Genomic DNA, 18,862 nt, shown 5'->3' with positions numbered 1-18,862 from the left:
AGAAAGTCTCGCGTTCGCAAAGAAAGAAGGTAAGGTTGTCCAGAAAAACCCTTCGCGAACGCGGGGGAAGGAGTGTGAACGCGAAGAACAAGGGACGAAACCTACGCAAACGCGAGACGTCGAACGCGAACGCGAAGAAGAAATATGAGGCTGCCATGAAGAGCTTCGCGAACGCGAGTGGCTAATCGCGAATGTGATGGAGGAAACAGGCAAACCTTCGCGAACGCGAGAGGTTGACCGCTAACGCGAAGAAGAAATATGGGGTGGTCAGCAATAACACTTCACGAACGCGAGATACTCTTCGCGTTCGCGAAGAAGAACACCAGAAGACAGAACAACAGTTCAAAATAGGAGGGAAATGACCCGTAGCCTATCTGAAACTCACCAGAGGCCCTCGGGACCTCAACCAAACATACCAACACGTCCCATAACATCATACGAACTTAGTCAAAGCTTCAAAGCACCTTCAACAACACCAAAAACATGAATTACACACGGATTCAAGCCTAATGAACTTAGAAATTTCTGAATTCCACAAACTGCGCCGAAACCTCCCAAACCATGTTCGAATGACCTCAAATTTTGCACATAAGTCAAAAATGGCACAACAAAGCTATTCCAATTTCCATAATCGTATTCCGAACCCGATATAAAAAAGTCAACCCTCCGATCAAACTTCTCAAAAATTCTTCTTTCGCCACTTCAAGCCTAATTCCACTACAGACCTCCAAATAATTTTTCGGGCACGCTCCTAAGTCCATAATCACCATACAGAGCTATTGACATCATCAAAATTCCATTCCAGAGCCGTTTGCTCAAAAGTCAACTCTCTGGTCTACTCTTTACATTTAAGCTTCTAAATAAGGATTGTTCTTTTAATTTAATTCTGAATTTTTAGTAATACAAACTCGATCACACCCGCGAGTCATAATACATATTGCGAAGCTGCTCGAGACCTTAAGTCACTGAACGAGGAGTTAATTATTAAAATGACAAGTCGGGTCGTTACATTTGTAAAGTATCTTTGGCAAATCTTGGGCAGTCTTGGACCTATTTTTAGAGAAGAACACAAGTTTTGGAGATAGGGTTCTTGCGCACACACTTGGATCTTGAAGATTTGAAGCTTTTGGTTCAGAATTTCTTACTCATTTATGCTCATTTCTTTATTTTCTTGCTTTGTATTGAATATCTAAGTGTGTAGTATTTATTCCAACACTTGTATCTTGTTTATGGAAATATTCATATTTAAAGTGTGAATTAAATATCTTGTTGTGCTTATGTATTGAACGATTTTTATTTATTATGAAGTGAGTTATTGTTTCTTTAATTATTCTTGTTCTTTAATGTTTCCAAAGGGATTAGCTAACCCTAGGACTCGCCCATTAACTTCGAATTAATTTTGGGAAAGATAATTTAGGGTTGGAAAAGATTAATTAACAAGAACTTGAGACTTTAACCCTCACTTTATAGATTATACCTAGGTGTAGGATCGAATTACTTATAGCCATATTCGGGTGTGCTTAATCTCTTAATTGTTTTAGGGATAATTCAATTAGGAAGTCTTATTAGTCTTCGGAAGAAGCTAATATAGAATTATTACCCGAGACTAATTAACTTAAACTCGCTCATATTTGTAAAACCGTGAAATACATTGGATCGTTACTTGAGTGTAATTCCCAATGCATCCATGCTTGTAGCCATTGATCATTTTATTTGCTTTCTAGGTTAGTTTATATTTCCGCATTTAGCTATAATATTTTCACAATCATATTTTAAGTATTTGGCTTAGCTTAATAAGTGATAATTCTTTTACACGCCTAATCGCCTACATATTGTTCTCTGTGGGATTCGACCCCTACTCATAGTTGGGTAAATTATATTGCATGCTACCGTGTCCATTTACTTTTTAGTAGTGGATTTGGACGTCATCAGGTTTGCGTACACTCTACTTTCCCCAGACCCCACTAATGGGATTATTATTGGGTTGTTGTTGTTGTTGCTGAGATTGCGATTGCCTTTTATTGAATATCTGAGCAGTATAAGCCAGTAGGTAGGCTAGAAAATATCTTTTCCTAATTAAGCTACTTCTGTACGTGTGCTTGCTCGTACAATTAAGAAGACATTGTGATCATTTCTTTCAATATTGCAATCTGTTGGCCCAAGTAAAGTTTGTTTTGATGATTGACAAAGGAACTCGAGCATGAACCAGGTCCATACATAGTGTACACAGACACGGGCAGATTCGAGCATAAGGGATGCACGTGAAGGAGATAAGATTAAGTTGTTATATCTAATATCTCCCGATTGAAAAGGTTGCATAAATAATAAGGAGAAGGACTCCTTACTCGAAGAGAACTCTATCCTAGATAAGGGAGGAGTTAGAAGTTGAAGATAACTAAAACTCTTCCACTATGGAAGAGTATAACATTAGAACTCTAGTTATTTCTACTAACTCTATAAATTGCATGATGTTCTCATTCTACAGGTACGCACAAACGCTGAAGTTAAACGTGAGTTGAGAGAAAAATAGCAAGGCATTTTGCAAACAGTTCTTGTGTGATTCAAGTGTGCGAATCTAAAGATACATGAACCACATAGAAGAACTAGTTCCGAGTGTCTATCTTTTATTCTAGTTCAATTGTAGTAGGGCTTTTCAAATTGTACCTTTCAACTTTATCTAGAGGTAAGTGTATTAGGTACTATGAGTATTCAAGTTAGAGTTAACTTGAAGTTGTCGCAACAGTTAAAGGCTGGTTGCCACAACGAGTTTAGAGGTAATCCTTAAGTTTACAAAGAGTTTTGTAAATGCTATTTTGGCTCAGTGATTTAGTGAAGTCTTGGGGAAAATCCTACTGAGTAGTAGGTCGTAGTTTTTTCACCTTTTGAGCCGGGTGTTTTCCACGTAAAAATATTTATCTTCTTTACTTTTCGCATTTACTATTTCTGCAACAGTAGTATAAGGAACACTTAGAAGAACCAGGTCCTTCTATAATAAGTGCACACGAAAATTGGACACCACACAAATCACCCCCCTATTGTGTGGCATTGAAGTATAAAACATCAATTGGTATTAGAGCGGGTTATCCTTGAAGAGGCTAACACCTTAGGAGAAGATCAAGATGAGTGCACCACCTGGAAATTGGGAGGGGCAATCCACTGCTAGGCCACCACTCTTTAATGGCCAGTACTACTCTTGGGGGAAAAACAGGATGAGAGATCATATTATAGGAGAGGACTATAAGCTATGGGACATTGCCACTGATTGTCCACTGGCTACCTTGAAGATAAATGCTGAAGGAGTAGAAGTGCCAAAGACAAGAGCGGATTGCACTGCTGAGGACTTGAAGAAATGGGAAAAGAATGTTAAAGCCAAGAAATGGCTTGTTTGTGGACTTGGTCCAGATGAGTACAGTAGAATCCAAAGTTGTACTACTGCTAAACAAATTTGGGACACATTGCAAGTGGCTCATGAAGGAACACCTCAGGTGAAGAGATCCAGAGGAACTCTACTGTATTCTCAATATGAGAACTTTGCTATGAAGGAAGGAGAAACCATTCAAGAGATGTACACAAGGTTCACTACACTGACAAATGAACTAAAGTCTCTTGGAAGGATTATTCCTGAAGAAGATAGAGTCAAGAAGATACTGACTAGGGTTTGCCTAACTCTTGGGAGAGCAAAATCACTGTCATTCAGGAATCAAAGAATATGGCCACTCTCCCACTGGATGAATTAATTGGAAATCTCATCGCCTATGAACTTAGGAGACAAACCATGAAAATGGATGTACCTAAGAAGGAAAGGAGCTTGGAACTCAGAATCACTGAAGGTTCCGATCTAGAAGATGATGAAATGGCTATGATCACCAAGGACTTCAAGAAGTACATGAGAAGAGGAAAAGGTCCTTCAAGAAGTGGAAGCTATAGAAAGTCAAAAGCTCCTGAGAAGCAAACAAATGATGATTGCTACAAGTGTGGAAAGACTGATCACCACATCAAGAACTGTCCTTTATGAGAAATTGAATGGAAGAAGGAAAGAGCTGAACGAAGAAACAGGTTCAACCCAAGAAAAGCAACAACAAAGGATCAACCAAGGCTATGGTCGCTGCTTGGGGAGAAAGCTCAGATGAAAGCTCAGATGATGATGAGGAGGATGAACAAGCACTTATGGCCATTGGAGAATCTGATGAAGGAACTGAGGTAAGTGTAACTCATCTCAAAGACAAGATTAAATTATTGTCTAAAGAAATTTTATCTGAGTTACTTCTACAACTAATTGATGAATCTGAGGATGTAAACAATGAAAAGGAACAGTTTGTCTAAAGAATGTGTGATTTTGAAGGCTAAGTGCAAAAACCTGGAACTTAGGGTTAGTGAAACTGTAAGTGAAAATACTGTGTTGAAGAACTAGGTTCATGCACTTGACTCAACTGTCCTAGATCTTAGATCTGAAAATCTAAAACTGAAATTAGGAACAGGTAAAAAGACAGCTGATCACACACAACTCACTCTAGAAAAAAATATAAGAAAAATGAAAGATGAGTTGTATAAAAGGGATGAGCAGATAAGAATCCTAAATGAGGATCTAAGCAAGGTCAAGCATGAGATAGACAGAACTTGTAAATGGAACAGGTTCTCCGATGCACTTTCATGGCTACATGAATACCATAGTAGCAACAGAAGAGAACTTGGCTTTGGGAACCTGGCACCTAAGTGGGATCCCAAAAGCAAGTACCTCACACTTCCTGAGAACAAGATTTGCACACACTGTGGTAAAACATGTCACTATAAAAGTGAATGCACTGCAAAATAAAATGCAAGTTAAAAGAACAAAGAATTTGTTCAAGGGAAGAATATGCTACCGAGTTGGGCTAAAAAGAATTTGATTCATCATTTTGCCTATAGAAGGGGACCCAAACTAGTTTGGGTTCCTAAGACTACCCCTTGATTTCTTTTTGCAGGCCCAAGTGAAGGAGAGCAGCCAAATATGGTACATGGATAGTGGCTGCTCAAAGCACATGACATGAAGCAAGAACCAGTTCCTTTCACTTGAGGACCTTAAATGAGGTAATATCGCCTTTGGAAATGGGAAGAAAAGTGAGATCATTGGGGTTGAAAAATTAGGTAAGACTGATTTTCACTCTATTGAGAACGTCTACTTGATAGATGGACTGAAATACAGTCTAATAAGTGTATCACAATTGTTTGATAGAGGTAACATAGTAGCATTCACCTCTACAAAATGCTTTGTGATTAATCTTACCACTGACAAGAAAGTTTTGCAGGGAAAAAGAGTGAACAACATATATATTGTAGATCTGTCCACACTTTCAGAAAATAAACTTACTTGCTTAAGTGTGTTGGATAATGACCCCCTCCTTTGGCACAAGAGACTTAGCCATGCCAGTCTAAGTCAACTCAACAAACTAGTCTCCAAGGACTTGGTGATAGGGCTGTCTAACATTAAGTTCAAGGAAGATAAAATCTGTATGGCTTGTGCAAGGGGAAAGCGGGTAAGATTCTCTTTCAAAAGTAAGAAAGTGGTAAGCACCACCAGAATGATAGAACTGGTCCATATGGATCTTTGTGGACCAATGAGAACATTGAGCAGAGGTGGTAAGAGATATGTGATGGTGCTTGTTGATGATTACTCTAGGTTTACTTGGACATTATTTTTAACATCTAAAGATGAAGCATTTGACATGTTCATTTCTTTTGTTAGAAAAACTCAGAAACAACTAGGTAATCAACTTGCATCAATTAGGTCTGATCATGGTACTGAATTTGAGAATGCTAAATTTACTGAATTTTGTGATGAGCATGGTATAAATCATAATTTTTCTTCTCCTAGGACTCCACAACAAAATAGAGTAGTTGAAAGAAAGAATAGGACATTGGAAGAAATGGCTAGGACTATGCTTCTTTCTAGTAAACTGCCTCATAGCTTCTGAGAAGAAGCTGTGAACACTTCTTGTTACATCATAAATAGGTGCATGACTATACCTCTTATTGAGAAAACTCCATATGAGTTACTTAAAGGGAGAAAGCCAAATATATCCCATCTTATGGCATTTGGATGCAAGTACTTTGTGCATATTAATGGTAAAGACTTCCTAGGTATTTTGATCCCAGAAGTGATGAGGGAGTATTCTTGGGATATTCTTCACGTAGTAAATCTTATAAGAATTATAACAAAAGAACTATGTGTGTAGAAGAAAGTGTACATGTGATTTTTGATGAAACTAACATTCTTTCTGAGAGGCAGGAACATGATGATGAAGCAATTGGGCTGGTAAGAAATTCAAATGAAACCACAGCCCAGACTGAAGCTACACCAGAGGAAGGAATAGGGGATGGAATAGGTCCTTCCACCCATGGCAACTTGAAATGGGGAACTGAACAAAAAGGAACTGATCCTCAAACCTCGAGGGAACCTGTCCATGAACCTGTTCCTCGGTAACAAAACATTGAAGGAACATCTAGGGGAAATCAGCTGGTTGTGAAACCCTACAAGTATCAAAGTTCTCATCCCATTGAGAACATAAGTACTGATCCAACCTCTAGAATCAAAATCAGATCTTCTTTAAAGAATCTTTGTGCTTTTGATGCTTTATTATCTCTTATTGAACCTAAAAATGTTGCTGAGGCTTTGTAGGATGTAGACTTGGTGAATGCAATTCAAAATGAAGTCAACCAATTTGAGAGAAGTCAAGTTTGGCATCTGGTACCAAGACCCAAGGACAGATCAATAATTGACAAAAAATGGGTCTTCAGAAACAAACTTGATGAAGATGGAACAATACAAGGAATAAGGCAAGATTGGTGGTTCAAGGATATAGTCAAGAAGAGGGCATAGACTATGATGAGACTTTTGCTCAAGCTGCAAGATTAGAGGCAATTAAACTCTTCATAGCCTTTGCTGCTTACATGGAATTCACTATCCATCAGATGGATGTCAATAGTGCCTTCCTCAATGGCTATCTAAAGGAAGAAGTGTTTGTCAAGTAACCTCCAGGCTTTGAAAGCAAGGAATGTCCTGATCATGTGTACAAGCTTGACAAGGCACTTTATAGGCTCAAGCAGGCTCCAAGAGTATGGTATGATAGATTATCGAAATTCTTGCTTGAGCATGGCTACAAGAGAGGTAAAATTGACAATACTTTATTATTGAAAGAAAAAGATAAAGATCTCTTGGTAGTTCAGATATATGTCGATGATATAATTTTTGGAGCAACTACTGATAAGTTAAGTAAAGAATTTGCTAAACTAATGGGGAGTGAATTTGAAATGAGTATGATGGGTGAGCTTAATTTCTTTTTAGGCTTACAAATTAAACAAAATTCAAATGGAACTATGATCCATCAGTAGAAATATGTGAAAGAGTTGCTTAAAAGGTTTAAAATGGAAGATTCCAAAAATATTGACACTCTTATAGCAACAGCCACAAAATTGGATATAGATGAACCTAGTCCATCTGTTGATCAGAAGTTGTATAGGGGAATGATTGGATCTTTGTTATATCTCACTGCTAGCAGACCTGACATTATTTTCAGTGTAGGCCTTTGTGCTAGATTTCAGGCAAATCCAAAGGAGTCTCACTTGACTGCTGTCAAGAGGATCTTGAGATACCTAAAAGGCACCACTAACCTCTGTCTATGGTATCCAAAAGGTGGTAATTTTAACTTAGTGGGATATGTTAATACTGATTATGTAGGTTTTCTTGTGGATAGAAAGAGCACCTCAGGTATGGCACACTTTCTTGGCTCATGTCTTGTGTCTTGGGCCACTAAAAAGAAAACTTTTGTGGCCTTATCTACTGCTGAAGCTGAGTATGTTGTTGTTGCCTCATGTTATGCTCAATTGTTGTGGATTAAACAATAATTAATGGACTTTGGAATTGATGTAGGTCGTATTCCCATCTTTTGTGATAACACTAGTACAATTAGTATGACCAAGAACCTGATTCATCACAAGAGAACTAAGCACATAGATATTAGGCATCATTTGTTTAGGGACAACTATGAGAAGGGTTTGATCACTGTGGAATTTTGTGCTACTGACAAGCAAATAGTTTACATATTCACAAAAGCTTTAAGTAGAGATCACTTTTAAAGGAACATGTTAGAATTAGGGATGATTAAGATCACCTAAAAGAAACCAGTTCTAACTCAAAAATTGGTTAGAAAAACTGTGAATTTGTTTACATAATTAGATTAGATTTTGCTCAGTCTTATACTTTCATCAGTATACTCGTGTGCCATGTGCTAAAATGTCTCATTAATATCTAATTATATTATCTTTATTTTCTTGGAAAATTCAAACTTACACAAGAGATTTCTCAGTGAAGAACCTGGTTCATCAAGATTACATGGTACATATTCTTCACTCAGCATATTTTGAAATAATTATATTTGGATTATGATCAAATGGAGAGTCCCATTTAATCCTAACCTCCTTGAGCTTATCTGTTACGAAATGAACCGGTTTCATTCAAAAGAATCCCAAAAACGCAATAAGTGCCTAGATTCTTGGGATAATCATAAACGTCTCTTCAAACTAACTCCCAGTTTGATTAGACCTCTAAACTTCTAAAAAAGTAGTTGTTACCCAATTAAACTCTACCTCTTTAAATTGATTAGGCCTTAGTTGTTTCTTCACTTCAAAGTCTAAGCCATCAAACAATTCTCTCTATCTTCTCTCATCTTCCAAACACACACATACTCATCTTTTCTCATAACCAAACACATCAATGGAAAACACTTCTGAGAATCCCTCATCATCACCCAAAGAATCCATACCCACTCCTTCTACCATACCTTCAACCACACCTATCTACAAGAAAGGAAGATTCAAGATGCTTGCTCGTAAAGTAGTCACTGGAGGATAACAAATTAAGAAAATCAATGATAAACTGAAGTCAGGGCAGGTAGATGAACCCCAGAAATCTGATGAATTATTCAAGTCTGCTACTGAGGGGGAAGAAACTGTTTCTTCTGAAATAGAGCAGAAAACATCCGGTCCTAAAGTTACATCTGAAGTAATCTCAGAGGTTGCTGCAAATATGGAAACAAGATTTGTTTTGGTAGGAACCGTGGCTGGGGTAGAGATTGTTGAGTCTGAGAAGATTGGTGGTAAAAATAAAAGGAAAGAAAAGGACAGTGAGGGTGCTCGAGGCAATGTGAGGGGAATGGGAAAAGGAGTGGCTGAATCTTCACCCACTCCTGTTGGTTTGACCGAAGGAACATGAGCTATGGAAGTATGGTGTGAGGAATCAGCTGGAAAAGAACAAAGTGTGAGAGAAAAAGGGGAAAGTGGGTCTGGAGAAGTTGCTGAAGGGTTGGTTAGATTGGGGAAGAAGGTTCAAGAACATGTTCCTTCTGTGCAGGAACCCCTCAAGGACCTACTAAGAAAAGTGTCTGACAATTACAATTCTAAAAGGAAAAATAGTTCAGCAGTTAAAGTCCCCGGTACTGCTAGGGCAAACAAGAAAAGAAAGGTTGCCTCGTCTATCCTTGTAGAGACTCCTCCTACAAGAGGAATAGCTACAAGGAGACAGAAGAAGCACAGTGAGGCTGAACTGGAAAAGGCCTTAGAAGAAAGTAAGAGAAAAGTTGATACTAAGGGAAAGAAGAAGGTGGGCGAGCCTGTTGAGGCAGTTAAAATTGAGAAGATGGGCCTGGTTCTTCATGATGAAGAAGAGGCAGAAGAAATGGAGTTTGTGACTCTAAAGGCAAAGAAGATCAAGACTTCCATAAAGAAGTTTGTTTCAAAGACAAAGTCTGCAGGGCCATCTACCTTGGCCAAATGAACCAAGTCTGCCTTGAAGTCCAGAAAAGTAAAAATAATAATAATAATAATAATAATAATAATAATAATAATAATAATAATAATAATAATAATAATAATAATAATAATAATAATAATAATAATAATAATAATAATAATAATAATAATAATAATAATAATAATAATAATAATAATAATAATAATAATAATAATAATAATAATAATAATAATAATAATAATAATAATAATAATAATAATAATAAGAAGAAGAAGAAGAAGAAGAAGAAGAACAAGAAGAAAAAGAAGATGCAGAGAAGGAAAAGATGGTTAAGCTTGGGAAAAGAACCATCTTGAAAGGTAGACTCCTGAGGAACTTGGAGGAAGAAGGCATGGTGATGCTGCTGGAAAAATTACAATTGCAAGGTTGGAAGGACATGGTCCTTCAGATGGATGGAAAGCTTGCTAGAACTGAGATTGTGGAGTTCATGGCAAATTGTGAGATCAAGAATGGTAGTCACCAGTAGTGAAGGGGGTGACAGTGAGTTATGATGACAAAGAACTGTGAGAGATCTTAGGCGTACCTGTTTCAGGGTAATATGATTACAAGAAACTCAAATGGCCAAGTCTAGAGAATCTCCCTAATGCCCTTGCCATTACAAGAAAGTTTGGTGACAATGAAGAAGAGCTTGAGCCCAAGGCTATATACAAAAGTGAGATGAAGTCACCCCACAAAGTGTTGTTCGAATTTGTTAACAAAGTTGTGCTGCCTAGGCAGGAAAGGAGGCACATTGCCACATTCATGGACCTGGTCCTTATGGAATATCTGGACAGTGGGAGGCAAATCAATTGGCCCGGATTTATCATCAAGCTTCTCGATAGGGTTCTGACTGGCACCAAAACTCATGCCATACCCTATGGTTTCATTCTCACGGCTATACTTGCACACTTCAAGGTACCCATCAAGAAATGGGAAGTTGGTATAAACAAGGATCAGTTTAGGGCAAACACTTTGATTGCTTGTGACTATGAAGTCCACACCACTCCCAAAGAACCTGGTTCATCCAAGAAGGTACTTGTGAATAGCAAAGTGCGAGCCTTGGTGCAAGAAAGTGGGGCTAAGGATGATGAAATTGAAAGGCTGAAATAGAGGTTGGTAGAAGGAGAAACTGAGAGAGATGCTATCAGAGCTGGCAAAGGAAAAAGAGAAGAATGATGGCATTCTTCATGATATGCCTAAACTGCTTCAAGACAAAAACTAAGAACCTAGTCCTTCCCAACCTTAAAACCTTCCTAGCTTAGTTAGACAAACCAGTGATCCGGATCAGATTTCTTTTTTATCTTTTTGCTCATGATCCAGTGTTTTTATTTCTTTTTATGCTTTGTGGATGACTAGTATCAATGATAATCAACTGTTTTTTTGCTCTAACTGTTTGTTGATGCTTCTTGTTTGACTAATATCATTAGATTGATAAATAATGCTTGACTCCATGATTGCATTTGAAGTAGCCTAAGTGGCCATGAGTAATTTATATTAAAATCTGGTTATCTAACATAATTATGCAACTTTTCGATAATGCCAAAAGGAGGAAGATAGGTTGTGTTTTTTTACTTTGGACTATGATGCTTATAACCTAATGAACCTGGTCCTTGATGATTTGTGACTTTAAAATGGAAAGTGTTCTAACATTGTGTTGATGTTGAGTTAAGTTGACACATGACATATGCTTATGAAAAGCACAGAGTTTGTCATCATCAAAAAGGGGGAATTTGTTGACCCAAGTGAAGTTTGTTTTGATGATTGACAAAGGAACTCGAGTATGAACCAGGTCCATACACAGGGTACACAGACACGGGCAGATTCGAGCATACGGGATGCACGTGAAGGAGATAAGCTTAGGTTGTTATATCTGATATCTTCTGATCGAAAAGGTTGCATAAATGATAAGGAGAAGGACTCCTTACTCGAAGAGAACTCTATCCTAGATAAGGGATGAGTTAGAAGTTGAAGATAACTAAAACTCTTCCACCATGGAAGAGTATAACATTAGAACTCTAGTTATTTCTACTAACTCTATAAATTGCATGAGGTTCTCATTCTACAGGTACGCACAAACACTGAAGTTAAACGTGAGTTGAGCGTAAAATAGCAAGGCATTTTGCAAACAATTCTTGTGTGATTCAAGCGTGCGAATCTGAAGCTACATGAACCAGATAGAAGAACCAGTTCCGAATGTCTGTCTTTTATTCTAGTTCAATTGTAGTATGGCTTTTCAAATTGTACCTTTCAGCTTTATCTAGAGACAAGTGTATTAGGTACTCTGAGTATTCAAGTTAGAGTTAACTTGAAGTTGTCGCAACAGTTAGAGGTTGGTTGTCACAACGGGATTAGAGGTAATCCTTAGGTTTACAAAGAGTTTTGTAAATGATGTTTTGGCTCAGTAATTTAGTGAAGTGTTGGGGAAAATCCTACTGAGTTGTAGGTCGTGGTTTTTTCACCTTTTGAGCCGGGTGTTTTCCACATAAAAATACTTGTGTTCTTTACTTTCCGCATTTACTATTTTCGCAACAGTAGTATAAGAAACTCTTAAAAGAACCAGGTCCTTCTATAATCAGTGCATGCGAAAATTGGATACCACTCAAATCACCCCTATTGTGTGGCAGAAGTATAAAACATCAATTGAAATAAAATGAAACTAAGACAATATAGGAAGTGATAGACAGCCCATATTCCTGGATCATCTCATTACAATTATACAGATATCAAACCGCAAAGTAGAATTAATTAACAATGGAGCAATCAGTTTACTACCCTGCAATCTTTTCTAACTTCTTGACCACCTGTAAGGCTACTCATCTTAATCATGGAATTAGTAAAAGCCTTATGAAAAGCTGCTTTTGAGGTAGCAAACTTATAAACTAGGTTCTTGGTTTTTGGAGTAGTGAGCAAAGCATGATCTGAAGAGAACAAACTCTTCTTTTGGAGAATTATTCTGTAATGAGTATTATCAAAAGTTGTTGGGGAAGGATCATTGCTTATTCCTGCATTCTTAGCCCTGTTTTTGAGTGGACATATGCTCTTCAAGCTTGCTGCAAACGATCGACGTAGTGTAGGATCAATGTCATGTGTGGCATTGAAGTTGTATATTCGGCTAATAAAGGATGAGCAATGGGAAAAACCTAGAGTGTGTGCACCTGCCAAAGATAATATATAATTCTATCAGTTAACAAAAGTATAGAGAGAAGATCGTGCGAAAATTGTAAGTTGGAAGACCATTTAAGAAATTAATTCGACAAAATTTTGGAGCATTAATTGTTATATAATGCTGACCTAAAAGAGCCACCAAGTCATCGGCCGAAAGACCTCTCTGTTGGAAACTTTGTTGGAGCTGAGAAATGTTGAATGTAGGCTTGGGCAGCAGTGTTGTTTCACTTGCCCTGGATATTCTCCCATCTTTTCTTCCTTTTGGCACCTCCCAGTAAGGCCCACCTGACTGAAACATCAACACAATTAGTCCTTATTTTGGGAGTTTCTAATTTAGGAGTACCGATTTTAATGGAATTTCGATTTTGTTAACATGTATGCCGTAGTCCATATATGTCTACACTTTAGACACACTTTTAGGCCATCTTGATCATTATGTCTTAGCCGCACTTATTTACTAAACTCATATGTTAAAAAGGCATTCCGCGTTCACGTAATATGTAATGTAGAAAACTTATCCTATTTATATGCTTTTTTATGTTTTTTGTCCTAGTGGGGGTACTTACTAACACGACTGCATCTCTTGCAGCAAACGCTAAAATATCAGCACAAGAGACAACGCCAGGACATATAGCTTCAACTGCTCTCTTTGCGCCGTCAATGACGTAGAATCCATGCATAGAACCATTAGGAGGAGCATCCTTTTCTGCAGTGTTTTTCCCCTTGGAGCTCAACAAAATAGAAGCATCACAGCCCTTCAAAAAGGTAGAATAGGGGGAATTTTTAAGAAAAGTTTAGCTAATCTACAGGAAGATAAACATTGAAAATGTTAGTACTGTTAATTTGTATACCCGTAGGAAACAATCATGGAAATGCATCCTCAGAAGGGTTGCGGGCACCGTTTTGTCTTTCTTTGATTCCTTCTTTACAATCTGCATTACTGTGTCTTCAGCTTGAGGGCATGTTTTTGCATAGTAATTTGAACTAAGTGCATTCCCTTGATAGTAGATGGAGAAAATAAGCAATGTGCTCAACAATGGAACAAAATGTGCCATGGGTTCTTTAAGCCTGCTAGGAATTGTAATACTATTATGGCTTATGTCTAAGCACGAAACGATTCCAAAGCTTGTTTATAGGGAGAGGTCCAAAGGTCTGTACTTATTAATGGATTAATTGTCTACTTGAAATGATTAGCTCGAATAGTAAATTTGATGGCATGCATGTTTGTAATAGATAGTGGAGTGTTTTCTAAGCATTTCCTGCTATAAGATTTTTATTAATTGTTACTTTTTCTCTGTTCAGCTTTATGCCTAATCAAACTTTCAAAAGGGTACTGATTTGAGCAGACATGGGATATCTATCGTGGTTAACATTTGAAATTTATTAAGCAATTGTTATTATGCATGTAATTATGACTTACAATATCCATGTCTCATTTTGGTTAGCTAGAACAATCTGGTTCTCAGCGTCGGCAAAGCATCTGTCATTGAGGTAGGTGTTAGTCGAGTGGCTCGTTCAATCTTGCGCAAATAAAATATCGGTATATTGTCACAATTTAACTTATGGAAAACGTCCAAATATGTGAACTATGCGAAATTGAGAAATTTTAATTTGCTCGTCCTTAATACTTTGGCACAAACATGCTTCTGCCGTCAAAAATTTGCTTCAAATATGCCTTTATTTTAACGGCCCCATGTGGTGCGCATATTTGATTCCACGCGCATACTTTGAGGGCAAATTTGGTCCATTAAAACTCTTAAGCTTTTTTGTTATTGAATTCTCTTATTTAATTCACGACAATATAATGAAGTTTGTAACGATAAAATTTTCCTTAAATCGTTTGCGTTCCTTCTGTAAATCTTAAATACGGCCATAGGGGAGAGAAGTAAGGTGTAGAAAACCTTAAACCATTTAAATTTTTTTGTTCCAAATTGAAATTTCCTTACTCCGTTCATCGCCATTGGGTGATAGCCAAGTAAAGACTTCACGCATGGCTTTCTAAATCTAAGCAAATTAGTACCTGTTTGTCTGTTTGCAATCATAACGCATAATTATAATTTGATACAGCTGCTTATATAATTGATGATTGCTCCACCACCTAACTCTTATCAACGCCAAAATGTCAAAAAGGTGACAAGGAGAATAACTTTTTACTGCTTGTCTCCTTAAGTCTTTTGTCTTAATTTGCCTCATGACATCTCTCTCGAGTGTTTACGGCATATCCGATTAGTATCATGATGATAGAACAATTCAATTTGTCTAGTAAATTACCTTGGGCTCCCCATGATTTAGTTATAAACAGGGACGAACTTTTGCTCTTTCCATTGGGAGGGTGAAGATCGAATTCCTCCCCTTCATCTTAACTGACCAAGATTTAGTTGCTCTGCATCGGAGAGATGTATCAATTATAGGTCTACTCCTCTCATTGTACGTGTTTGAGGCACATACTTCTCATTTTTCTTTAGCAAGTTGATAGTTCTTTTATGTGTGTCCACGTATGGATTTTAACAGGTTAAAGTAAGAAAGTCACAAAATTTGTCTCCATTTAAGAGAAATTTGTCCACCCTTATCCCGACCCAAAATCCAACTAGTCGTGATAGCACCTAACCCCAACTCGCTAGATAAGCCAATTAACAATAAATCAATTCCAATGAGATTCATTAAGAGAAGTAATAATAATACAATTGTGCTTTTATACAAATAATTCCCAAAGACTTATAGTATAAATCATGAGCTTCTAAGATTTAGAGTTTACAAAGCTGCTATGAAATAAATACATCCTCTGTTTGAAGTATACATGAACAGATTAATAATTCTAAAGCCACCAAGACCAAAAGGCAGTAATGACCGAAACGCATGTACGTCTTCAATGCCAGCTCCCGCCATACATAGCAACATCAGCATCAAAATTCTGCACGCAAGGTGCAGAGGTGTAGTATGAGTACAACCGACCACATGTACTCAATAAGTAACAAACCTAACCTTAGGTTGAAAGTAGTGACGAGTTGGGACAAAGGTCGGAGTCCAAAACCAATAGCCAACAACAGTTCATAACAATATAATAAAAGTGATAAAAGAAATAACTCAGAGATATGGAGCTTAGCTCATTCACAGTTACGGAAAAATAGTCATGCTTTTCAAGTATAACATTAAAACCCAAATCCTTCACCGAAATCACCAAAATATGAGTGAGAAAAAAAAACTGTGATTTTTTCAAAACCTTTCAACAATAAATAAGATGTTTCATTATCAGATAGCATGAGGAAAGTACTTCTCTATGCCTACATATCAGTGTGCACGTGAAATCATAAATGTCACCAAAAACAGTGTAGCATAAGGAAATGCATCTTTATGCATGTATGTCAAATATGCATGTCAAATGTAATGCATCACAGTGATGAACTCATGTACTCATACTCTCAGAGTACTCAATCTCACTGTCTCACATTTTTTACTCATCACGCGCAATTACTCAACACACTCAATCACTCAGCACTGAACGGGGCAGATCCAGCCCTCAACACTCCCAGTCACTCAGCACTGTACAGGGCAGATCCAGCCTAAATGAATCAATAGCAACTACACTCATTGTGGGTGTGCAGACTCCGGAGGGGTAGATCCAGCCCAAGCACTATAATAAGCCAATCATGGCATAAATCAATAAAGTCTATTGCGGCGTACAATCCGATCCCATCATGAATCAATATTACATATTGCGATGTCCAGTCCGATCCTATCATGAATCAACAATACCTGTTGCGGCGTACAACCCGGTCCCATCAATATCACTCACAATCCAGCTCTCAGGTCTCAACTCAGTCATCAATCTCTCCAGTCTCTCGGGCTCACAATGTCATAAAAACCAGCCCAAAATGATGATATGATGTATCAATAAATGGCAACAGAGACTGAGGTATGATATACAAATGAATGAGTATGACTGAGTATGTTATTGTAATATAAGAAAATAACTCAACAGCATAAACGACCTCAGTGGGTCTCAACAGGATAAGCATATAGCCTAGACATGGTTTCTAACATGGATCATAGCTCAATTACTCTAGCCCGTAGAAATTTCATGAATAGAAACAAGATTATGTCACTACACAGTACCATAGAATCAATCGAGTCATAATTACACATGGTGCATGCCCACACGCTTGTCACCTAGCATGTGTGTCACCTCAACACCAAACACATAACACGTATATTCGGGGTTCATACCCTCAGCGCCAAGTTTAGAAGTGTTACTTACCTCGAACAAGCCAAATCCAATACCGAGCAAACCAAACGATGCTCCAAAAATGCCATCCTGCGCGTACCAACCTCCGAACGGCTCAAAAACCAATCCATATGATGGAAATCCTCTCAAAAATCGTTCAAATCCGAGTTTCCTAACTTCAGTAATGTTGAAATAAGCTTATAAAAAAAACTGCCCAATAAAAATACTAATATGGTCGCTAAAAGTCCAAATATAGTCGCTAAAGGTACCAAATCAGGTCGCTAAAGGTACCAAATTAGGTCGTTAAAGGTGCGCACCAGAACTTGCTTGCACCATCAATTTATTTTTCACTAAAAAGACTCTAACTCCCTCATATGTACTCGAAATTCGATGATTCTTGCTCCTATGAGTCACAAATAATAATACGAACCTTATCGTTTAGTCGAAACTCAATTCAGAGCTCATTTTCTCAATGCGATACCAACTTCGCTCGTTAAATAATTAACTCATGTTTCGCAGTAAAAACCCAACCGCGACTTAATAAAATTAGACCAAATATTTCAGATCATTCCTATAAATCATTATCAAACTCCCGGAAGTCTCAAAATCAAATTTCGATCTCTAGAACTAAAAATGGACCTTCGGATCATTATATGCTTATGCTCAAAACAATGCCAAAACACTAAACACGTTAAAAACCCATCTGAAACTCACCCGAGCCCCACGGGATCCCAACCAAATATGAAAACAAGTCCTAAAACATGATTCAAATTGCTCGAGTGATCAAAACACAAAAATAGGGTCAAACTTTAGAAATTCAAGTTTTATAAAATCAAAACTTTTAATTTTTCAAAAACTAATTGAAAACGTGCCTACGTACCTCGGAATAACTTTGAATTTGGCACACAAGTCATAAATATTATTACAAAGTTGTTCGAACTCTCGGAATCTAAATCGAGACCCGGTATCAACAAAAATCTAATTATGGCCAAATTTTGGAATTCAAAGCTTTTCAAAGTTAACAATTTTTCGGAAAATTACGTCAAATCACTTTGGGACCTCCAATTTAAAATTCGGGCATAAGTCCGTAATCACCATATAAATCTAACGAAACCATCAAAAATCCATTTGGGGTCAAATACTCAAAAGTCAAACTTGGTCAACTCTTCCAACTTAAATCTTCCTAGTTAAAAATCATTCTTCAAAATAAATTCCTAATCACCTGAAAAACCAAAACCGATGCTTCACACAGGTCATAATACATCATACGAAGCTACTCGGGACTTTAAATAGCTGAACGGAGTGCAAATGCTCAAAACGACCGGTCAGGTCGTTACATTCTTCCCCACTTAAATATACGTTCATCCTCGAACGTACCTAATCACATTATGCCTATGCCTTCAAGTCCGTTCACTAGGAGTCAAACCAAGGACCTTCAAATTATTGGGATGCATTTGATGAAGTTAGAAGATTTGAATGATCTTTTGGAAAAGCCTAATAGAGTCTACAATTTCATCCAAATGATATTCAAGGATGGTGGCCCAAGTTCATGTGAAGAGGCCCAATTACAAGTGGAGAGACCAAACACCTTAGGGTCTTTTTAGCCATTATGTAGACCTTAGTATAAATAGAAAATATTAGGTCATCTTTAA

The 18,862-nt window shown here is 37.5% G+C and overlaps 1 protein-coding gene across 1 annotated transcript; it reads right to left on the bottom strand.

Moving 5' to 3' along the window:
* Positions 1-12,450: 12,450 nt before the first annotated feature.
* On the bottom strand, positions 12,451-14,125 carry LOC107793665 (peroxidase 64). The gene is made up of 4 exons (XM_016616060.2): positions 13,840-14,125; positions 13,555-13,743; positions 13,115-13,277; positions 12,451-12,978 (listed from the first exon to the last, which is right to left on the bottom strand). Exons 1-4 carry the CDS (start codon positions 14,041-14,043, stop codon positions 12,584-12,586), a joined length of 951 nt encoding a protein of 316 aa, XP_016471546.2. The 5' UTR covers positions 14,044-14,125; the 3' UTR covers positions 12,451-12,583.
* Positions 14,126-18,862: the final 4,737 nt, after the last annotated feature.

The sequence above is a fragment of the Nicotiana tabacum genome, chromosome 17 (assembly GCF_000715075.1).
Source record: "Nicotiana tabacum cultivar K326 chromosome 17, ASM71507v2, whole genome shotgun sequence".
NCBI lineage: Eukaryota > Viridiplantae > Streptophyta > Magnoliopsida > Solanales > Solanaceae > Nicotiana > Nicotiana tabacum.
Note: the sequence above shows the minus strand (reverse complement) of the source record. Positions and strands in the feature narration are given on the sequence as shown.